The 24,952-nt window shown below is 39.8% G+C and overlaps 1 protein-coding gene across 1 annotated transcript; it reads right to left on the bottom strand.

Annotated features, from left to right (window-relative positions):
* Window positions 1-22,014: 22,014 nt before the first annotated feature.
* LOC149214675 (uncharacterized) lies at window positions 22,015-24,204 on the bottom strand. Its single transcript, XM_089392368.1, has 2 exons — window positions 22,323-24,204; window positions 22,015-22,180 (listed from the first exon to the last, which is right to left on the bottom strand). The coding sequence occupies exon 1, from the start codon at window positions 23,934-23,936 to the stop codon at window positions 22,530-22,532; it is 1,407 nt and encodes a 468-aa protein (XP_089248494.1). The 5' UTR covers window positions 23,937-24,204; the 3' UTR covers window positions 22,015-22,180; window positions 22,323-22,529.
* Between the last annotated feature and the right edge of the window lie 748 nt (window positions 24,205-24,952).

Raw genomic sequence — 24,952 nt, 5'->3', positions numbered from 1 at the left:
GAAAAGGCCATGGGATGGAGAGAAACAAATAGGAATCAAAACTTGTGCAGCGGTGTCAACAGCAGATAGAGCCAAATACATAAAGGAAGAGGAGGAAGCCCAATACAAAACAAAAAGATCAAGGGGTTTCTTTGAACCAAGCTCACAAAGAACTCCTTCAGCATCCTCCCAAGGCAATGGATATGGACATGGAGGCACAGGGTCATCATCTTTACGTCGTAGAACCATATCAGATTTCCTTGATGAGGGGTGTAGGAATGATGTGGATTCAAAAGTTTACAGGTTCCTCTATGCATGTGGGATACCATTCAATGTTCTACGCTCACCTTATTGGCACGAAATGGTTTCTGCCATAAATGATGCCCCTAAAGGATACAAGAGCCCTGGTTATGACAAGGCAAGAACTGTTGGCCTTGATCATGAAAAAGCAAAAATATCACATTCTTTGAATAAAATGACAAGTTCTTGGACTGACAATGGGGTGTCCATTGTATCTGATGGATGGACAAATGTAAAAGGCAAGCCATTGATAAGTGTTCTTGCTGTGTCCCGAAGTGGTCCCATCTTTCTAGCTGCACATGATTACTCAGACAAGTTCAAGACCGCTATCAACATTGCAGAAGCATTGCTTGAAACAATTGAGCGTATTGGCCCATACAATGTCATCCAAGTCATCACTGATAATGCTCCTAATTGTAAGGCAGCGGGAGCAATTATTGAGGATAAATACCCGAACATATTTTGGTCTGGATGTTTGGTTCACACATTGAACCTTCTGTTGCATGATATTGTCAAAAACAAAAATGAACAATACCAATGGATTGGTGATTTGTACAAGAAAGGAAAAAAAATGATAAAATTTATTACAAATCATAGCAATACCCATGGCCTTTTCTGCAGTCACTCGAGATTGGAGTTGCTGAAGATTGCGAGGACTAGATTTGGTAGCTATTACCTCACCTTCAGGCGCCTTTTGAAGGTAAGAGAGGCATTAGCTAGCATGGTATCAAGTCCACATTGGCAGGTGTTAAAGGAAAGGGCTTCAAATGTAGCTGACATGGCAGGTTTTGAAATGGTGGAGGAGGCCGCTCTTGATGGGCAGTTTTGGACAACTGTGAGACAGGTATTGGATTTCACCAAGCCAATTTATAACATGATTCGGTTTGCAGATACAGACAAACCAGTGATTGGCGAGGTGTATGAGCAAATGGATACCATGTTGGGGGAAATAAAAGACATTGTTCATAATAAAGATCCCAACTTGTACAAACTGATTCATGATTGTGTGTGTGAACGGTGGAATAGGCTTAACCTTCCACTACATTGCTTGGCGTATATCCTTACGCCAAAATACTACTCAGAATCTTGGTTGGGCAAACCTGCAGCAGGGGGTGGTGTTAAGACCAAACCCCATTTAGATCGAGAGGTAACTAGAGGATATCTGGAAGCATTAGAAAAGTTGGTGCCTGACAGGGAGGAATGTGCAGCTGTGCGCCTTGAAATAGGCAGATACTTCACTAGCAGTGGTTTGTATGGTAACTTCCATGCAATGGACGACAAAGATAAATTTGATTCTCTCACATGGTGGGAAACATATGGCGGCCACGGACTTTTGCCAAAATTGGCAAAAAAAGTTCTTTCACAGGTTGTAAATTCTTCTTCTGCAGAGAGGTGTTGGAGCACCTACAGTTATATACATAATGTGAAAAGAAACAGACTCAACGAAAACCGAGCAGAAAGCTTGGTTTATGTGCACTACAACTTGAGGTTGTTGAGCCATTACTGTGATCGGGCTAATGAAGATCCCACATATAAAATTTGGGACAATCACCCTGAGGACGACAATTTGGAGGATGGCATTGTACATATTGAAGAACTAGAAGAGGAGCTTGTACGGGATGAAAATGAAGCAGCTGCAGCAGCCATGCCACCTCCACCTCCACCATCCAGTAGCAGTTCTCGGGGCCCGAGTCTTGTTCCATTGCTGTCGCCACCTCCATCGACACCCTCGCGTGGAGGCTCTAGTTCTGGTCGTCGGTCTGTGCGGGAGACTCCTAGAAGACCACCACGACCTGCTTATACTCCTGGAGACTCTCGTGGCAAGGGCCACTTGTAGATTTCTGATTTACAGTTTACTTGTCTTTTTTAGTTTCTATTAGACTTTAGTTTTCATAACTGTTGAGTTTTGAGTCCTTGACTCTTGACTCTTGACTCTTTCATATCATTATGACATTATGATATTTTTGTAAACATTATATCACTGTGACAATGAAAATTTGAAGTTTGAAGTTGGGCCTTGGCAATTATAACTCATTGGTAATGATTGTGAATTATGAATATGATGCTTTGTGAAAGACTAAAGTTGTTTCATTTCATCTCATTATTCATGTTTCATTTTATAAATTTTTAACATTTCATATCATGTTAACAGTTAGAAGTTAGGACTTAGAAATATCTTCGATATTACTTCTTGTAATGGTTAAACTTGGCTTACAAGTACAACTTGTTACTTTGGTGATCAATGATGATAAATGTTATTGAATTTTCAATTCTGAAAGCTTGAAGTTGAAACTTTAATATTGAATTTGATGAATCATGATTTATAAGACTCAATATGTTGCAGTTGTAATATGTATTTTACTAACTTGTGGACATGGTTGATGACGATTATAATTTCTAGATGATTGATGTGATATGGTTCAATGATCAATTTATGTTTTTTTATGTTTTTTATGTCTATTTCATCATTCTACATGTTTTTGTTGACATATATGTATCAAAAATTAAAAAATATAAAAAATATATATATTTTTAAAAAATTGCTCCCCGATTCGCTCCCAAACCGGGAGCTTCTGAAAATGGTCGCTCCCGCTCCCGCTCCCCGCTCCCAAGTAACATTGATCTCTATAAAATGTCCTAAATAACTCATAATGTGTTCTATGTTGATTTTGACTCGGGATGTTGGGATAGCATGGGTGACAAATTCTTCGCAAATGACAGTGTTTGATTCCAAGACCCCAACAAGGAACAGATTTGGTAGAATTGCAAAGGGAGTCGATATTTGTCAACGTAAACACTTTCCTTGTAAAGAGGAAGTGTTGACTTTCAAGGTTACTTTGAAAGTGTTTACACCATGCTTGGGGTGCTTATTGAGATTTGGGTACATGGTGTATGTTTAACTCCTAAATGGTCCAAGATGGGTTGGCATATTAGAAATAATCCTTGATGGATTTGCACAGGTGAGATAGATTGCTCAGTGGATGTTTTAACTCTAATCGTTACAGGTTTAGTGTTATTCCCTTAGGCATTGGAGTTATCTTCACAATTTGATGGGTGCCCTTCATTGGGGCCCCTTAAAGAATCCACTTGCTAAGAGAGCACACTATATGGATTGAGGAACATTGTGCAACCTGGAGAAGGCCATCAACCCCTAGTTGGGATGTGGCAGTTTGGATACCCCTTCAAAGAATTAGGGATGGCTCGAAGACGAATGGGGCTTCTACAATGTTCTTGTAGGGGCAACTGACCCAATGTCATTGCTTAGGTTGTTTGATGGAATTCATGGAGGCTTCTAATGGAGGGATGTGAACTTGCCTCACGTAGCCACATCACCTTGGAACAATTATTGTGCATTGTTGCCACAAAATCTAGCAAGCCTAGTGCAAAACCCTACTAGGCAAAACCAGACCTTAGGGCAACAAGAAAAAGGGTTGCCATTGTCACCTCATCAACCTTTCTCTTGCTCTTTAGTGGTATTTAATCACAAGGGAGGCTTCTATAAACTTATCTAAAGGATATCCAATGATAATGGCTCAAGGTGATTGATATGAGGTCTACTAAATGGGATATAGTACTAGCATAGCATAGAACGCTGAAGTGTTTTATGCCAATGTTCAAAAACCCTATTCCTAGACCAATTAGAGGGTTTTAATAAATAAGGGTTTTGCATATTTTCAACGATAAGTTGAACACTATCATATATCGGCCAAGGGCAAAGACCTTCTCATGTGAATAACAGATGCCAGGCCTTCAAATAGATATCGGGGAAGGGTTTTTAATGGAGTTTTATGGTTGAAAACATGCATAAACAACAAACTAGGGAAGACATCAAGCCCTATAGAGGAGGGTTCAACATGTAATAATGCTAGATTTTCCTTTTATATTTATTGTTAATGCATTTTCTACTTTAAGAGCAATAAAACATCAAATATAATTTTACTTTTTAGCAATTTTCCACATAAAACCCTAGCCCTAACCCTAGATATCTAGGAAAAAAAAGAAGGAAAAATTTAATATATAAGGGGGTTGATTAACACAACAATGATTAGTGCCTTTGTCCTAAATGGGAAAATGGAGTCTTTTAGGGCTAAATCTCTGAGAATGGCCTTGTTGAAGTAAGGGGAGAATGATTAGGACATCGACTTAAAACCCTAGTGATTTCCATGTGAGGGAGATTTTAAATTTAAGGGATGCACACTCAAAGTTCCCTCAGAAGGTTCCCTGAAAAAACAATCTTACATATCATAGAGGTGCAAGATTTCAAGATAAATTTAGCAATTATATCATGGCACAATTAAAAACCCTACTACACAAATATAATATGCAAAATATAGAAAATTTGCAGTAAACTTACAAAATTTTCCAAAAGAAACACTTCAATCAATCTCAGAAAATCATCTCCAAGCAAGAAACCATCTCCAAGAGAAACTCACACCATTAAAAGATCACATTTTCCCCAAGTTGAAACAAGGAGACTAATTCACACTCTTTTGAAGAGAAAAGTGAATGGATGTCTGAAGATGACAAGGAAATAAGGTTACCTTTATTTGTATGAGGCCTAACAACCCTTGTTTTCACTAATTTTACAAGCAATACCCTAAAACAAGGTTGTTTGAGTGTTCAACAAGTGTGAGGTTACAAGCCAACCTTAATATAGCTCAAAAACATAACAATAAATGCCAAAAATCCCACACATGTGGGGAAATTATGTCCTCCACTAAGACATCATCCTCCATTAAGGCTTAATATGCTACAAGTGACAAATGGGTCATGAGTGCTCAATACTCCAAGGAAAAGCTCAAGTATATGGGTAATGCCTTCAAAAGTGCCTCCAAATCCATGATGTCATCACAAATGTGCCCTATGTCACCCCTTCTAAGGGCAAAGTGTTGATTTTTCACGGATATTCTAATTTAATAATTACTTCTTATGATTTCTTAAGTTGATCTTTATTGTATTCATATTCATCAGAAAGAAGTTACACAAAATATCTCAACAATAGAAACAAAAATGCCAATAAGGTCATAAAGAGACAACCAAACAAGAGATACAAGTATTTCACCCTGGGAAAGCCCACTTGGGGTACAAACCCAACAACCTTTTCCTTAGAGAAATTATTGAATTCATCAAGAAATACATCTAATCCTTGTAGTCAAAACAAGATCAAACTGACCAGCAATATTCCCAAGTCAAACTTGGTTAGACTATCCACAAGATGAGATAAGATGCTACTTGAAGATTCGGTCAAAGGCAGTCAAACAGACCGAAACTTGGACCTACTCCTTCCATAAAAAAATTTGGATGGTTCCCAATGAAGATGCCCAAAAAAACTTTGTCAATCTGCTATACATGTGAGATCAAATGAGGAGAGAGAGAGCTCGGTCTTCTTCTAATCAATTTCGGCCTCCTTTTCTTTGTCTCCTTCACATGGATGAGCAGAAGATAATTTGTTGTGTGTGAGATCCGAATTGGCCAAGAGGAGGAAATCGAATGGCATATATATAGTGATCCTAGGAGGCCAAATTGGCATGTCCCTTCACTGGGGCCAAACTTGAAGCCGACCTTACAATTGTAGGCAAAAATTCAAAATTTAGAAAATTCAAAATTCCCTCTCTTTGAAGTTGACATGAAGAACATATCTTGTATTTATTATTACATATATTTGGAGGGCTAAGATATCAATTATGAAGACTGGCCATGACTCACACTACACCAAAGTTCCAATGAGAATGGGAAGATGGTGTTGAGACAAAGGTTAAGAAACACCAAGATGACCAAGACCGACATAGTGACCTCATACCTCACCAAGATCACACAAGTGAGAGATGAGTTGGCTATCATGGGAGAGGCTATCCTTGAGGACCAGCTAGTCAGGACGGCACTAGATGGTTTTCCCAAACAGTGGGATGGATTCATAGATGGCATTGTTGCCAAAGAGCATTTTCCAAACTGGAGGAGGATGTGGGATGGTTTCATCCAAGAGGAGTGCCAAGAGTGGCAATGAGTGTGGTGGGGTAAGTGAGGAAAAGAATCTTGCCCTCACAGCTAAGGGAAAGAAGAAGGCCATGAAGGTCTCTTCTAATGGAGCCAAGCAACAGAAGGGGGAGCAGGAGGCCAAGGAGAAGGAAATGAGCAAAGTGAAATGCTTTGCTTGTGGGAAGTTGCACCACTATGTTGTTCAGTGTCCCAACAAGAAGAATAAGAAGAAGAGTGTAGCAGCTTCGACAGAGGTGGATGAGTTCGCCTCCATATTTGACATGGAGTTTGCCTTAGTGGTGAGTCTTGCCACGAGTGTCACATCTTCTGCTGAGTGGTTTGTGGACAATGGAGCTTCCTGCCAAAAGACTGGAGTGAGAGAGCACTCCATGAGTCTGACAGAGGATGATACTGACTTGGAGGTTGTACTTGGAGATAACTCCACGGTCAAAGCAGTAGGAGTATGGACAGTATCCTTTCAGAGGGAGTCTTCACCTCCTCTAAAAGTGACAAATGTTCTTTATGTTCCCAGGTTGAAGAAGAACTTGTTTTCAGTCTCCAGTATTGAGGGCAAGGGATATGAGGCGGTGTTCCGAGGACAGGTGCTCATATATCCTAGGGGATCCAGTATTGAGTCTGCTAGAGTGATTAGAGTCCACAGTGGGTCACTCTATAGGTTTATGTTTCATACTACTAGAGCCTTAGTGGCACAAACCAGCAGTAGTGATTTGTGCAATATTTGGCAGATGGGGATGGCCCACTTGCACCATGGAGCATTCAGGATGTTAAGGTAGATGGTTGCAGGTTTACCTGAGTTCAGCACTGAGCATCATGATGTCTACAGGAGGTGTGGTTTGGGAAATTACACCAAGAAAACTTTCCCAAGCAGTGACAACAGAGCAACAGGTATCCTAGACCTGGTACACTTTGATGTGTGTGGTCCTATGCCTCATGTATCATTGAGCGGACACGAGTAATATGTGACTTTCATTGATGACTACTCCAGGAAGACTTGAATTTTCTTTCTGAAGACCAAGGATGAGGTCTTCAAGAGGTTCCAAGAGTCTAAGGCTCTTGTGGAGAACTAAATGAGGAAGAAGATCAAGGTGTTGAGATCAGACAATGGGGGTGAGTATAGCTCCAAGGAGATGAAGGAGTTTTATACGAGTGTGGACATCAAGACAGTACATAGTGCCTTATAACCCCTAGCATAATGGGGTGGAGACGAAGAAGAACAAAGCCATAGTGGGTGCAGTTAGAGCGATGTTGCATGATCAAAGGCTACCTTTATTTTTGTGGGTCGAGGAATGTAACACTACAGTGTATCTACAGAACAGGATCCCACATAGAGTCTTGGGGAGTAAGACTCCCGAGGAGGCTTTTCCTAGGAAGAAGCCTGAGATTGGGCACATCAGGATTTTTGGGTGCCTTACATATTCACACGTCCCTCAAGAGAAGAGGACGAAGTTGGAGCCAACCACAGAGAAGGGTATCTTTGTGGGTTACAGTGAAACCAACAAGGCCTACCATATAAACATTCTTGCGCAGAGGAAAGTTGTCCCAAGGTGAGATGTGAGATTTGAGGAGAGGGCCTTGAGGAGGTCTCAGGAGGTTGATCAGGTAGAGTAGCAGGCTCCTCAGCAGGGGGGCACACCACAGGTATCAGGATCTTCAAGCGGTACACCAGGGTCAGGAGGATCACCTACATCTGGGGTGATAGGTTCACAGAGTCCAGTATCACCAAGCACAGAATCTCAAAGTGCATGTTTACACAAACCACAAGTGTGGCTTCCTCATCAGGAGGAGAGACTCCAATGGAGGATTTTCCCATACTAGTAGAGGAGGCTACTAAAGGGAAGAGGAAGCCAAAATGGCTTTGAGAGACCTTGAAGAAAGCACAAGATGCAGTAGGGAAACCCAAGTGGTTAGTTAGGGAGAGCAAACCACCAAAGAGGTTGGGTGGCTATGTGGCAGATGTTGTGGAGACTGAGCCAGGTAGTTACGAGGAGGCAGCTAGTCAGCGAATCTGGAGGGATGCCATGGTGGAGGAGTATGCCTCTATCATGAAGAATGATGTGTGGGAGATAGTGCCGAGACCTAAGGGGAAGTCAGTGGTAACTTCCAGGTGGCTCTACAAGATCAAAAATGTTGCGAATGGCAGCGTGGAGAAGTTCAAAGCTCGTTTTATGGTGTGGGGGTTCTCACAGGTAGAGGGAGCTGACTATGAGGAGACCTTCGCACCAATTGCTCGATATACCTCCATTAGAGCAGTGATATCTATAGCAGCTGAGATGGGTTGGAGGATTCATCGGATGGATGTGAACACTGCCTTTCTCAATGGGGTTATACAAGAGGAGGTGTACATTAAACAACCACAGGGCTTTAAGGTGCATGGGAGAAAGTCTCATGTGTGTACGCTTAAGAAAGCCTTATATGGACTGAAGCAAGGGCCGAAAGCATGGTACGAGAGGATCAATTCCTACTTGCAGCAAATGGGTTTCCAGAAGAGTGATGCAAATCCAAACCTATACTTTATCATGGTTGGTGACGATCCACTCATTCAGGTTCTGTATGTAGATAACTTGTTTATTACAGGAGAGGACAGACTCATCCAGCACTGCAAGAGGGACCTTGCTTCAGAGTTTGACATGACTGATCTAGGATTGATGCATTACTTTTTCAAGTTGGAGGTTTGGCAGGAGGATGGGCATATCTTCATGGGCCAGGGCAAGTATGTAGAGGACATACTGGAGAGATTTTGTATGGAGGGTTGCATACCTATGGCTACTCCTATGATCACCAATTGGAAGAAGATGCATGCTTCAGATTCTGAGTTGGTGAACCTCGCCTTGTATCGTCATTTGATCAGTTCTTTGATGTATCTGGTCAACACTAGACTGGATATCTGTTTCACAATCAACATATCGAGTCAATTTAGGATGGAGCCTGGGAGAGTACATTGGGTGGCTGCGAAACATGTGTTGAGGTACCTTCAAGGCATAGTGGACTACAGTCTAGACTATATCCGAGGGGATGGAGTTAGGTTGACAGGTTGTACAGACTCAGACTAGGCAAGAAGTCCTAGTGACCGTAAGAGTACTTCCGGATGTTGTTTCATGTTGGGTTCAGCAGTTGTGTCATGGTTCAACAGGAAGCAGAGATCAATGGCACTGAGCTCAACAGAAGTTGAGTATATTGCAGCTAGTCAGGCCTGCTGCGAGGCTATTTGGTTTCGGAAGATGATATGTGGCTTATTTGGTCAGATGTTGAGACCAACTACGATATATTGTGATAATTAGAGTTGTATCAAACCCACAGATAATCCAATATTTCATGAACGGATAAAGCACATAGAGATCAAGTACCACTTCATCAAAGATTGGGTTCAGAGAGGAGCAATGAGGCTTCAGTATATATCCTCTGATGGACAAGTTGCAAATATTCTCAACAAGTCATTGCCAAGGTGCAAGCACATGCATTTAAGAGACAGAATGGGAGTGGTGAGAAACACCTTCCTCGATAAGAGGGAGTGTTAAAAATTTTAAGGTACCAAGGAAGTGTTTCCTAATGCTTTAGCCTTTTTTCCTAGGAAGACACTTTAATTACCTTTTTGGCAGGTGACTTTATGGGCTATATTAAAGTCATGAGGAAAATGTCACTTTATGTGGTACAACTACTAGGTACTTTATATTAATGTCACATTATGTATTAAACTGACTTTTTGAGAAAAGTACTCAAGTACTTCCTAATATTGAAGTCACTATATTTTAAAGGTGACTTTATGTAGAAAGAACGTACAAGGTACAAAACTAAAGTTATAAAGTGACTTGGAGTCATTAGTGAGGGGGACCACATTAAAAGGGGGTCAAGTGAGGGAATGATCTCCACATTGATCTCATGGACTGAGATCTAATCTCAACCCTTGATCACTAGGGTTAGGGTTCTCCTATCTAATGAAAAACAAAAAGTGAGAAAAAGGCAAGAGAAGCTCATTCATTCTTCACATGAGCATTTGGAAAAGAGAGGGAGCAAAGAGAAGAGGAGTAGGCTCTGAGAACAAGTTTGCTAAGGGAGAGAGACCAACTATAGCAAAGAGATCACACTCAAGCCCAAAATTCTAGAGAGCCACTTCAGCACTGCTGGCCCGAAATTCTAGAGAGCCACTTCAGCATTGCTGGCCCGAAATTCTAGGGAGCTGCTTCAGCACTACTAGCCCGAAATTCTAGGGAGTTGCTTCAACACTGCTGGCCCAAAATTCTAGGGAGTTGTCTCAACATGAGTTCTAGAGTGGCTGAGCTCGAATTTTCTGAAGAGAAACAACACAAATTTCAAGGAGTAGAACCATTGATTCCTGGCTCGAAAATTGAAGAAGACATCTATCTGCTATAGGCCTGAATTTCAAGGAAGAGGACTGATATTTATAGGCTCGAAATTCTAAGGAGAGGGTAGTTATTTGCAGGCCCAATTTTCCAAAAAAGCGGCAGATCTCAGGCACAAAGTTCGAGGGAATTTTGTCAGTGAAAGAGCACGAAATTCAAGGCATATCAACCAATTGATAGTGCATTTATTGTGGCTGTCAAAAGTCAACTTGTTGAGAAATCAATGCAAGTAGATTAGGGTTTGATTCCTCTTTCTTGATAATTACTTGTGAGGTATGTTGGCTTCTTTTACTTCTTTATTATCTTATCTTTCATCAAGCAATTACCATATTATGTGTGTATGAAGATCACAAAACAAGAGACACAAGATGTAGGCACTACGCCAGGGCAAAGCCCCCCTCGAGGGGAAAACCCAATCAAAATTTTTCTTCCTTCAATAGTATTCTTTGAGACTCTTCAACCCGTGAAAAGACCAAACCTTCCCTCCACACCAAGTAAACCTTCCAGATCTTCGACCCCTTTGCAGCAGCACTTTCACCCCAGCAACTTCGACTATGCAGCAACTTACGGTATCAGGCAGCAACTGACAGTAGCAACACTTGGAAGACTTTGATCTCCTAAACTAGGACACGAAACAGAGAGAGCAGCTCCAAAATTTCGATTTTCTTCTCTTCCTTAGACTTGACCCAACTCGCACTTCCTTTAGCTTCCTTTTAACCACTTTGCACTTCTCCAACTTCCTTAGAGATATCGAACTAGCTTGAGATGAGATGCTCCAAATGAATTCGACTTCCTTCTATTTATAGGCTCCAAGTTGTTGAAAAATCTAGGGCATGAAAAGTTAAAATATTTCTCTGCTTGATAATTGCTTGTGATATACTTTTACTTCTTAGCTTATAGTCTTTTCTCCATTTTGTTATTATTGTGTTCTTTTCATCAAGACAATTACCAAAAATGCACAATAAAAGACAAGTGACACAGTATGTAGGCTTGTCAGCGAAGGCCAAAACCTCTCACCTCTTGAGAGGAAAACCCAATCAAAATTCTTCTTTTAGATCTTCAATTGATGAGTACTAAGACCATGGCAAAGACCTTTGACTTTAGTATCCTCCCAAGAACCTTGTCACTAACCTTGATGCTCTGGCTCTTCCCTCTCTCGATTTTCTTCTTGATCTCGAACTGCTCTCCTCGGCTTCTTCTAGAGAATCTCGGTCTCTATCCTTCACCCTGCTTCTTCTCGACTTCTCCTAGAGAATCTTAGACTTTATGATCTTACTAGCTTCCTCTAGAGAATCTCGGTCTCTAATCTAGATCTCTATCTTGGTTCCCCAAAACAAGTACCCCAGAAGAAATACTCCTTTGCTAACCCAGGGGAAACCTCCTTTGCTGCCCCAGAAGAAACCTTCTTCACTGCCCCAGAAGAAACCTTCTTTGCTTGCACAAAAGAATCCTCTCCTTCGCTTGCCCAGAGGAAACCTCTCCTTCGCTTACCCAAAAGAAACCTCTCCTTCGCTTGCCCAAAAGAATCTCCTTCGCACTTCATCTTGACCTCTTCTTCGCACTTCTGTTTGACCTCTTCTTCGTGCCTCTGCTTGATCGAATGCAAGTCGAGTTGCTTGCCTCTAAGTGAGGTTGAGTGAGGCTACTTATACACATCAACTCATGACCCTTAAGCTAACATATTGACAAGTAGTGAGGCCGACTTCTTCTAGCATGTTCTTCCATCATTGTAGGCCGACTTGAAGAGGATAAGTGACAAGATCTTGGACGATACTTTACATAGACAAGTTTGACTTCATTACATGGCAATGACTCTAACATTTTATGACTAGATGACAAATAATTCCTAAAGACTCTCAATGGGAGTCTTGACTCAAAAATAAAATCTCTTGCTCATGAAACCCATGAAGCAAGCAATACAATAATTTTATTTTCCTTCTTTACATCTCATTACATAAAATCATAATTACATGTCATTATGAAGACCGAACCTAGTTACACTTTTCAAAACAAGTGAGGTCAAATTGGTGTCCTTAGGCCGACTTGATCTCTTCTAAGCCGACTTGGTGTGGAGGTTACATAAATTATATTTGACTCAATAGTAAACCTTTTTACATGATTCAAAAGCCCAAGAAGGGTCTCTTTAAATATACAATGACTCTAGACTCAATATTAATCCTAGAAGTCCACAATGGGGACTTTGACTAATATAATGATGACCCAAGCATGAAACCCATGCTTTAATAGGTCATTGATACAATAATAATAAAAAATCTTTATTCTTTTGACAAGTAAATTTCATGATGACTCAAATACATTAATAAAGACCGAACCTAGTTACATTTTCCAACACTCCCTCTTAACTAGGGAGGTATTCATAATATACAAATACAATGAAAGATCTCATACTATATGAACAATGAAAAATTTAGGCACCGCAATGCCATGGACTAGATTCCTAACCAAAGCAATCTATCCATTGGTTTCTCATCAATTTAGGCACTGCAATGCCATGGACTAGATTCCTGACCAGGGCAATCTATCCAAGTGGGAATACAGTGGACTCAAGCTTTCAGCCTCTCTAGGTACCATCAGGCTTACTTGCTAAACACAAACCCAGGGACCTAGGTGTGTATCCATGGTTAGAGCTCTACGACCCACACCACCCTCCCTACTTTGGGACCTAGACATCAACACAAAGTGTCGACCAAATGTCCTCCCAAGCAATGCTTCACTCGCAAAGCCTCAACAAATCTCTTCCAATCTCTTAACATCAATACAATCAACAATATCTACTAAACCAAGCATGTTCCTTAGATATTCAAACTTCTTATTAGGAAAAGCCTTTGTTAGTTTGTTTGCTACCTGTTCATTTGTCGAGACATACTCCAACTTCTTGATCCCATCCTGCACCAAGTTCCTAATAAAGTGGAACTTATTGTTGATATGTTTCGTTCTAGCATGAAACATGGGATCTCCAGACATCTTGATACAACTTTGATTGTGAAAATTAATCACAGTGGGACCCAGAGACTTCTCAAACAAATCTGTCAGAAGCTTCCTTAACCAAACAGCCTCCTTTCCTACTTCACATGCAGCCACATATTCTGCCTCAGCACTACTTAAAGCAACGAGATCTTGCTTCCTACTCATCCATGAGATCATAGCAGCTCCCAGACTAAACATCCTCCAGTAGTGCTCCTTCCATCGGTCTCACTGCCACCCCAATCAGAATTTGTGAAGCTAATTAGCTTGACTTCCTTACTATCATACTTTAGGCAGTGATGTATAGTGCCACGAAGATATCTCAACATGTGTTTGGCAGTTATCCAATGATCATGACGAGGCTCCAACTGAAACTGACTAAGAATGTTTACTGCAAAAAATATATTTGGCCTAGTATTGACCAAATACATTAGGGAACCCACCAACTGATGATAGGAGGTAGGATCCACGAGACTAGAGTCAGAGCCCCTCAACTTCTTGAGATTGGTGATCATAGGAGTAATCGGCTTGGAATCCATCATCCCGAATTTCTGCAACAACTTGATGATGTACTTTCCTTGCCCCAGCGATATCTCCTCAGGTCTCTACCATACTTCTAGACCCAAGTAATAGTGCATCAATCCTAGATCTTTCATTTCAAATTCAACTGCCAACATCTTCTTGCATTCTTGAATTCTTCGCTCCACACCTGTGATGAATAGATCATCCACATATAGTAGAATAATGGTGGGCTCATTATTCACGACCTTGATGTAGAGATTCGGATCAGCAGAACTCTTTACAAACACAATTCTAAGTAAATATGCATTCATCCTTGCATACCATGCCCTAGGTGCTTGCTTCAAACCATATAGGGCCTTCTTAAGTCTGCAAACATGAGAGTTCCTACTATTAACTTCAAAACCTTCAGGTCGTTCGATATACACTTCCTCAGCAATAGTCCCATTCAGAAATGCAGTGTTCACATCCATTTGATGGATACTCCAACCCATTGTAGCAGCCAATGAAACCAAGGATCTAATGGTAGTGTACCTTGTTGTGGGTGCAAAGGTTTCTTCATAATCAATGCCTTATGTTTGAGAGAAACCCCTTACAATGAATCTAGCTTTGTACTTGTCTATACTTCCATCAACAGCATGTTTGATCTTATAGATCCATTTAGAGGTGACAACCAATTTGTCACTAGGTTTAGGAACGATTTCCCAAACCCCATTCTTCATGATGGATTGATATTCTTCCTACATCGCTTTCTTCCAAACCTCTTGATGAGCAGCTTCCTTGAATGTAGATGGTTCGACTTCAATTTTGTCATGTATGCAGCATAACCAGAATATGTTTTTGGTCTCTGACTTTCCCTTAAGATTCCTTTCACAACTTCATGTCCTTTAGCATCTTCTAATGTAGCTTTTAACCAATTTGGCCTTTTCCTTGTGGCTGGGATGACTACCGATTGAATAGGCTCACTTGATCCTTCTTCTTCTTGATTTGTAGTACGGTTTTCATGATGATCTTCTTCTTCAAATATTGGAATTTCTTTGTCATCAAAATCAATAGGAATATCCTTTGATTTCTTGTAGGCTTGATTTTCATCGAATATGACATCCCTACTTACTTCAATATGTCTTCCTTCCTTAATGTAGATTCTATATGCTTTTGAGGAGAGACTATATCCAACGAATATTCCCTTGATACTTGTCGAATCCAACTTCTTTTGCTTGTCCTTTGGAACATGGATGCATGCTGGACTTCCAAAGATTCAGAGGTGATCCACACTTGGCTTCTTTCCTATAAATACTTCTTCGGGTATTATATTATTAAGACTTCTATGAGGACTTCTATTTTGAATGTACACGGCTGTCATTGTTGCTTCTCCCCATAAGAATTTTGGTAGGTATTGATCAAGGAGCATTGTTCGAATGCCTTCTTCAATTGACCTATTCTTCCTTTCAGAGACTCCAATTTGTTCAAGATAATAGGGAACAATGAGCTCCCTCTTAATTGATGCTTTCTTACAATATGCAATCAATTCCTTAGAAGTGTATTCCCCACCATTGTCGGACCTTAGAGTTTTTATCTTTCTTTCGGTTAGGGTTTCCACTTTGGACCTAAACTCCTTGAACTTTTCAAAGACTTCATCTTTTGTTTTGAGAAGGTAGAGCCATGTCTTTCTAGAATGGTCATCAATGAATGTTACATAGTAGAGATGACCTACAAGTGATTTGTCAGACATGGGCCCACACACATCAGAATGGATGAGGTCTAATATCTCTTTAGACCTAGTTTCACTATTCGGAAATGGCTTTCTTGTATGTTTTCCCAAAGAGCATCCCTTGCACACTCCATGATCTAACTTCATATTAGGGATGCCATGAACTAATTGACTAAGAGTAGGGATGACCTTACGATATAGATGACCATACCTCCTATGCCATAGCTCAATGGGATTGATTTCCATGTGAACCAAAGCTTGAGGAGGTGGTGTAATAACCCTATAGAGGCTTCCTTCACGAACTCCAATAACCCTAGCCTTATCAATGCTAAAGTCTTTTCCCCAAACCAATACTTTTCCATCAACAAAAGCAACTCTATCCCCTTTATCTTCTAAACAATAAATAAAAAAGAAAATTATTTTTCAAACCTGGAACATATAGAATGTTGTTGACGTGCAGCTTCGATCCATTTTCCATCTTCAACGATGTTGATCCCAGGCCTCTAACAGCAGAGCTTTTGTTGTCACCCAATTCCGCTGCATGAGAAGATGGCTCTTTTGATAGTGTATGGAGTTGTTTACTTTCTCCTGTCATGTGTCTTGATGCTCCATTATCAATGATCCATGCATTGTCATCACTAAGAGAACCTGTAAGAGCATCCAAGAACCCTTGACTTTTGACTTTGTTGAATAAGTAGTAGATGACCTTCTTGATCTAGCTTCCAGCAGTGTTGATATCCATCTTCATGTAGTTTATCAAAGAGGGAGAATCCATGCCAACAAAGTGATCTTCAACTTTTCTTGACCTTAGCTCTGATACTATGTTGAGAAATCAATGCAAGTAGATCAGGGTTTGATTCCTCTTTCTTGATAATTTCTTATGAGTTATGTTGGCTTCTTTTACTTCTTTATTATCTTATCTTTCATCAAGCAATTACATATTATATGTGTATGAAGATCACAAAACAAGAGACACAAGATGTAGGCACTATGCCAGAGCAAAACCCCCCTCGAGGGGAAAACCCAGTCAAAATTTATCTTCCTTCAATAGTATTCTTTGAGACTCTTCAACCTAGGCAAAGACCAAACCTTCCCTCCACACCAAGTCAACCTTCCAGATATTCAACCCCTTTGCAGCGGCACTTTCACCCCAGCAACTTCGACTATGCATCAACTTACAGCATTAGGCAGCAACTGGCAGCAACAACACTTGGAAGACTTCGATCTCCCAAACTAGGGCACGAAACAGAGAGAGAGTAGCTCCAAAATTTCAATTTTCTTCTCTTCCTTAGACTTCACCCAACTCACACTTCCTTTAGCTTTCCGTTTACCCACTTCGCACTTCTCCAGCTTCCTTAGAGATATCAAACTAGCTTGAGATGAGATGCTCCAAATGAATTCGACTTCCTTCTATTTATAGGCTCCAAGTGAGGTCGAATTGGTGTCCTTATGCCAACTTGATCTCTTCTAGGCCGACTTGGTGTGGAGGTTATATAGATTATATTTGACTCAATAGTAAACATTTTTACATGATTCAAAAGCCCAAGAAGGGTCTCTTTAAATGTACAATGACTTTATAGACTCAATATTAATCCTAGAAGTCCACAATGGGACTTTGACTAATATAATGATGACCCAAACATGAAACCCATGCTTTAATAAGTCATTGATACAATAATAAAAATTCTTTTCTTTATTCTTTTGACAAGTACATTTCATGATGACTCATATACATTAATGAAGACCGAACCTAGTTACATTTTCCAACATAGCTGTGGGGCACGAATTTCTATGACAAAAGGTTGAACAATGGCAAAGAAAGGGGAGATAAGTACCCTGTTGTTTTATTGTTGTGTAATTAATTTCCTCAGAAGGAAATATAAATCCTCCTTAAACTGGTTTGCCCCATTGTAGGGTTTATCCAAGGTCTAGCTGACCAAAAACCACTGTGTAAACTTTGTGTGAGCTTGTGTTATTTCTTCTTTATCAGCGGAAAACTAAATGGAGTAAAATAGTTCTATAGGTTTTGAGTTAATTAGCATTATCAGTTTTTATATCAGCTAACACTTCGGGGTTGTGCGCATTAAACATTATGCTAATTCCTTGAAACTAGGTGGGCTACAAATTTGTAAAAAAATTCTACATAAGGCACAAGAAGTTCATCTTGCATGGTGTAAACTCCAACATCATGGCATGTTTCTTGAAGAAAAATCAAAAAATAAAATTATTTGGCTCAAGTTACATAAGCTCCACACCCTTTACTCTAGGACAAGCTTCAACATATTAGCCAAACGCTTATTGAAAATGGATTTAAAGAAACCATAAGGTAAATACTTAAATGCCAATCTACCTTCCAAAATCTTGGATTATGTTGAAAATCATAGCAAGAAAGGGTTCCTTGACTTGTGCCTTAATCAAAGGGACCTCAACGAGTTCTTCCTTAGCATGCTCGAGTTCCTATAAGTTAGGAACCAATTCCTATAAGTTAGGAGCTAATTCCTATAAATTATGATGAATTCCTATGATTTAGCATGAGTCGCTACAAATTAGTACAAGTTCCTATAATTTAGGATTAGTTCCTAAAAGTTAGGGGGAGTTATGAAGCAGTTAACTAATGTGCATAAGTGGAAGGTCAAGTTTATTGTCTTGTAGTGCGAGTTAATTTGGAAAAAGGACAAGTCACCAAATATCAAGTTCTAGAATTGAGATGAGACAAGTTGCATGAGTTAGTTAACTTGGTTAACTCATCAATCACAAAATCAATTCCTAAAATATAATTTGCTAGACTTAGCCATTCGAATTGCTTATAAGGAGGACGTAGGCACAATTGTAACCATTCTTCTTGAGCACAAGTATTGTGCATGAGCTTGTAAGGGTAACAAGAACAAGAGGAGCGAGTATTGAAGAATGAAGAATTGCCTTCAGAATGCACTAGGAAATAGGGCCTTATTTCCTAGGATTTGCGCAAGGATTTCAGAGCTCATCCAGGCAAGGCAAGAAGGCAAGCAGAGCAAGGGTCTTTGAAATTGTTTCAAGCTTAGTTCAAGCAAGATCATTGTATTCTGTATTGAAATTATATTGTATTGTAAGGGATCTATTGCTTATTCTTCTTCAATAATATTCTCAATCAAGCAAAGGGTTTTCCCAGTTGGGTTCCCAGAAAAATTGTGTTGTTGAATTGTGTGATTGTGTATTTATTTATGTTTCTAATCCACTGCAAAAATAAGTAGAGAAATTATGTGTCTATATGAAAAGAAATTAGTTTCAAATTGTTTATATTAATAGTTGCAAAACTTCGTGGATTTTCTACAAATTATAAGCCCAAGTGGGCTAGATGCAATGGTGACCACTGGCCAATGTTCAATTCTCATTGGGGCTTTTCTGCCCTATTTATGTAGCCACATGGGCACCTAGAGGTAGTGGTTGAATGCGTGAACCTTGCATTGCACTACCCATGCACGCATAAGCAGATCAAAGCCCACCCCCAAGTCCTCCATCAGGTCACCCATTTTGAGTTCACTACCTATGCTCTAGGAAGCACTTTGCTAGGACTTTATGTTAGATGCTTTGCCTAGGCTAGGGCTTTACCTAACCACCTCATTGTCCTCGTGGCTCCTTCCTCTTCTTCATCTGTTGTAGCCAAGGTGTTTGTTGCCAAGGTTTTTGGTGCATTCCTCATAAATCCCTCAGTTTTTTCAAGAGTAAAAATCTTTGTTTCGTCAATTCTTCCTTTAGCCCTTGTGAGTGGTACATCTCTTAAGCAGGCCCTCATAGTTCTGAGCTTCGTTGTTCTCATAGCTCCTAAAGGTCGCTTTTTAGTTGAAAAGGTTATTGTTTTTCCAAAAGTTTCTCATGCATTGGTTTGCAAATTTCTTGTGTTTTGGTGGTGGCTCTCAGATATCCATCCTCTAGATTTCTCAAACTTGGAAAACCTCTCTTCACAAGAAAGCTGCCATTTAGCCATATACTCAGGTTTTGTCATCGTGACATTTGATTAACAAATGATAGAGCATGTTCTTCAATCAATACCTTGAGTTTTGTTAAAATTTCAGACGATGGTAAGCAACTTCAGCACTAATGCATAATGCACAACGTTCAATACTGCAACTATCTTCTATTTACCAAAAGAAGAAAAATTACAGTTATAGCTTAGAACTTAAACTTGCCAACCAACAAAATGGCAAGCTCCGGATCTCTTTCATTATACAAGAGACTGAGGGAAGACACAAGGTATATGGTCACATGCATGAAGCACCCAATGTGACTCAATCCAATCTTAACCATCCTACATGCATATAAGTGCCAAGAGGATAACTGTCACATGTATGCACACTCCTCCTTGGGATCTAAGCCCTCCTCAAGTTGTCATGAAAGCACCCTAGAAGTCCTAGGGATATGCACCCAATCTAAAAATGATAATCCATGCAAAAAACAAACTCCGAAATATAAAAGCTAACTCAAGTGATAAATCTGAACAGCAATATAATTCTGGAATTGTTGTAAGGTTGATGCATGCATGCATGCGTCCGCTCCATATCTCTCATACATAACTGTTGTGCACCTCATTTATTCCACTAGAGCTGCACCCTCATACACACTGCCCTCTCTCTGCTGCTGCGCACAGGAAACAAGAACAATGAAGCTGGAGCACCATCACTGCTGGACAAAACTAACTGAGCAACAAAGGTAAAAAATTAATAGGTTTATGGGTAAAGAAGGCTTGTGCCTAAATAGTAGTAAAACCATGGTCTCCACTTTTTGATCCCTCCTCAGGCTTTTTCATCAACAACACTATAGGTAAGGTTGCTAAAACTGCCATTGCATTTCTAGGGACATAATCCCTAACCTCCATAGATAACGCTTTTGGAAGATTTCACTTTTGCGCCCCAAAAACCAATAATGGACTGATCTCAACTTAATCAAGTTTGTGCACACTGCATTGAGATGGACTTTGCTTCTGGTTTGCCAGAAGACATCATAATAGGGCTTAAAAGTGGCAGACATGACCTGGAAGCAAAAGCTCAAGTATGAGCAGGTGGCCTTCAAGTGTAGATCTTGCTCTTGCTTCAAATATGGTCATTTAGCATCTTCTTGCCAAAAGGTCGTGAAGGGTGAGGATGGAAAGACCATTAAAAAAAAGGGAAGCAAGGAACCTAGTTGGTGGAAAGGAGTGGAAGATCACCACTAACTTATTGAAGTAAAATAATGGGCAACATAAGCTGGAGCTAAGGTGGAGACGAATCCAATGTTCATGGCTCCAATGTCAAAGGCCCCTTCCCTGCCTCTTCACTATGAAGAAGAGACACACGGATAATGGATTGTTGTGAAGAAACAAACAGAAAAAAGCTATAAAGAGATAGCTGAGAAAAGTGAACAGGTTTCATCCGACATGAGTCTCATGGAGAAGCTTCTCAAACAGAAGGTAGCCCAGTTTGTTGATTGCTAAAGGATGGGAAAACAGATGCGATCTTTAAGTTTATTTTTGTCTCTTTGTCACGTTTTCCTGTAGCAGTTCACCCACCAGGTATAACTGAGGCTAAATAACGTAACTCTTTTTCTTATCTTATATAGCTTTGATTATAGTCCTGGCTTCTTGTCTAGCTGACCCACAAAACAAGACTAATCCCTTAGCCACATTGCTCGGGTGTCTACAGAGGTGGAGGATTTGCCCAGACAGCCAAAAGTGGCTGGAATCCAAGCAAAAAAAATTCAAGAAATCTTGCAATAACAGTGTTTGAATCATGTTTTTGATGGTGGAAATGGATTCAGCACCATCAAAAACGTCTGGGGAATCCAAAATCTTGAAAATTGACAACTTTAACCTCGATTTCCAAAAATCCCTGCCGGATTTTATCAAAATATTGCCGGAAATTCTATGATTTTCAGGGCAAAAAAGCATCCCTGCCAGATTTTATCAAAATATTGCCAGAAATTCTATGATTTTCAGGACAAAAAAGCAGCCTGGTTAGACTACTGCCATTGCTTGTGGTCCGTACCAAAGTGAAGAAAAAACAGTACAATTGCAACATGTTGACAACAGTTTAACCAAAAAGTTAATGCATTAAAACAAAATGTCAGATTTTTATTCTTTCGCAATTGCTGGTCAGCTATACGTGGGACTCAAACTCAAACAATATAGACTGATCAGCAATCAAGACTCAGAAATTCCAAATAGAGAGGTATATTGCCATTAGGCATGCCAGAAAAGCAACAGCAATCAAATAGATAACAAGGAATTACCTTGGATGAGGTGGACCAGAGGGCAAAGTGCTATCAAATCAGATGCACAAAATTTGAACTCCTTTGATAACCCTTGACCAGAGAGAATAAACTGATGGAATTACCCAGATAGACGAGGTTTCTTAAAAAACTTTGGAGAATTTTCCAACACAGAATAAGCTACAAAATCTGGCAAGCATAGGTACTACTCTCAAGCAAACCCTTGACCAGAAAGAATAAACTGAAGGAATTACCTAGATAAACGAGGTTGCTTAAAAAACCCCATTGAATTTTCCAACACATAATATGCTACAACATCTGGCAATGATTTCCAGTTTAACATGTAATCGAAAATTTGATATGCTTCAGCCACTTTCCCTGCCCTACAAAACGCCTTAAGAAATGCCGCATAGGTACCACTCTCAAGATAACCTTGACCAGAGGGAACAAACTTGAAGGAATTACCTCGAAAAACGAGGTTTCTTAAAAAACTTCAGAGAATTTTCCAAAACAGAATATGCTACAACATCTGGTAATGCTTTCCTGTTTAACACGTAATCAAAGACTTCATATGCTTCAGCCACTTTCCCTGCTCTACAAAGTGCCTTGAGAAACGCCGCATAGGTGCCACTCTCAAGATCAACTTCCTTCGACTTCAGCACCTCATACAGCTTCAAGGCCTGATGTAAGTGCTGACACATACAAAGGCCATGCATAAGGGTGTTGTACGTGCAACCATCAGGCTGACACACAGATTGTTCCATTTCCTCTAACAACGCAAGAGCTCCCATGGCATCGCCTTTTCTACACATCCCATTCATAAGTGAAGTGTAAGTAATGACATCGGGAGAATGCCCTTTCCTGACCATGAGCTTCAGAAACTTCTTGGCTTCATCTATTTTCCCAGCCTTGGACAACCCAAATATGAGAGTATTAAATGTTACGACATCAGGAGCACACCCCTCTGCGTCCATCTTCTTATAAACCTCCAAGGCTTCATTGGTCTTATCGATTTTACAGTAACCCTTCATTAGGGTGTTGTATAAGAAGCTATCAGGCTTGCACCCAGACTCTAACATCTTATCCAACAAATTTCTTGCTTTTCTCATATGTTTGCCATTGCAGAGAGCATCCATCAGAATGCTACAAGTGACAATATCAGGCTTGCAATTTAGACCCATCTTGCAGTTTAGACCCTTCATTTCCTCCAGAAACGTATATGCTGTGTCAATCTTCCCAGCCTTACACAAATGCCTGATGAGAAAATTGAGAGTACTCATATCTGGATTAACAACATATCTCACCATTTCAACAAAAATATTGCAGGCTTCCTCATCTCTGCCTGCATTACAGAATGCACGAACTAACAAATCAGAACTGACATGATCAGGTGCACAACCATCATCAATCATCAGATCTAGTATATTTTCAATACGACCCACATGGCCTAATTTGCTGGGTTCACCGAGCAAAACATTGAAAGTCACTGTATTTGGTGAAAATCCACCCTTCTGTTTCATGTGCTGAAGGAGGTTCAAGGCATCTTCAACTCGTCCAGCCTTTGCAAACCCATTAATCACTGTGTTGTGGGTAGAAGTATCTGGGATGAAATTACTACGTACCATTTTGTCATACATTCGCTTGGCTTCAGTAACCCTGGTCTCATTCAAAAGCGCATTAATGACGTCCTTCTGCGATGTTTTCGCATGTTGGTCTTTGTGTTTTGATCCCCTCGAATTCTCTGAAGGCAAATTACTTGTTGGCTCGTCGAAATAGGGTTGTGGAAGTGCCGAAAAATGCGAGGAAATGACTCTCGTTAGGGTATTCTGATAAATTTTTACAGGGTATATAGATTTAATTCGTGCCATATATAGCTTTTCTCTCGTGTTTTTCCCCTGCTATGTTTGGTCAAAAAAATCTCAGAAATTTGTAGCAAACCTTTCAGAGAAGTGATCATGTCACGCTGTGCTTGACTGATCGATCGTTCGGCCCGTCGCTCATGGTTTTGTCCCCGCGAAAGGAATCGAGTTGAGGTTTAAGGGTGGGTTTAGCAGCCTCTTCCCACTTGATGCCTTCAGCCATGACTCAATAAATATGATTTTCTGTTTAATGAAAGCTCTCTCATTCATTGGAAGCTAAGGATTGACAATTGGGGTAAAGCTTTTCTCACTTAGCATTGGCATGATAGTTTTTAAGAAAGAATTATTATCCCATTCATTGGAAATTTAATGTAAAGATACATTATAAAATATATATATATATATAATTATATTTTTATTGGGTTTATATAAAGTTAAATTAAAAATGGATCCAAGTATGTTTTAAAATTATTTTTGTTTTTGTTTGGTTAAGAGTTTGTTTTCTTGAGATGTAAGGAAAGAGAGTATGGCTCAAGACCCAGAAGTATCTGGCAGGAGTGAAAGTTTCTCTCTGTATGGACCACTAGCAGGTTATTCCAGGTGGCGTGGTTTTCTTTGAATAATAAAGTTGATGAGTGAAAGTCTACCTCTTTACGGACCACTAGCAGGTTATTCCAGTGGCGTGGTTTTCTTTGAATAATAAAGTTGATGAGTCGCTCTCCATTTGCGGATAACAACTAGAGATGGTTGTCTTAGGTTTCCCACATCTAAAAAAAAGAAGAAGTTAAACTAAGTTGAATTCAATTAGTTAAAAGAAACCTTAAAATTTTTAAAGTAATTACAATTTAAATATTAAATTAAATATTTTGAAAATTCGAAAATAATTTTAAAATTTTTAAAATTTTTATTTTTATTTTTTATTGGACATATATAACAAATGATCATTTGTATTTGGTTTTATATAGAATTGTCACAAATTAAAATTATTAAAAAATATATGAAAAATCAAAAAATATAGTATCACC

This window comes from Pinus tabuliformis, chromosome 1_1, assembly GCF_031772625.1.
Source record: "Pinus tabuliformis cultivar Carrire ecotype Pingquan chromosome 1_1, CPIR1, whole genome shotgun sequence".
NCBI lineage: Eukaryota > Viridiplantae > Streptophyta > Pinopsida > Pinales > Pinaceae > Pinus > Pinus tabuliformis.
Note: the sequence above shows the minus strand (reverse complement) of the source record. Positions and strands in the feature narration are given on the sequence as shown.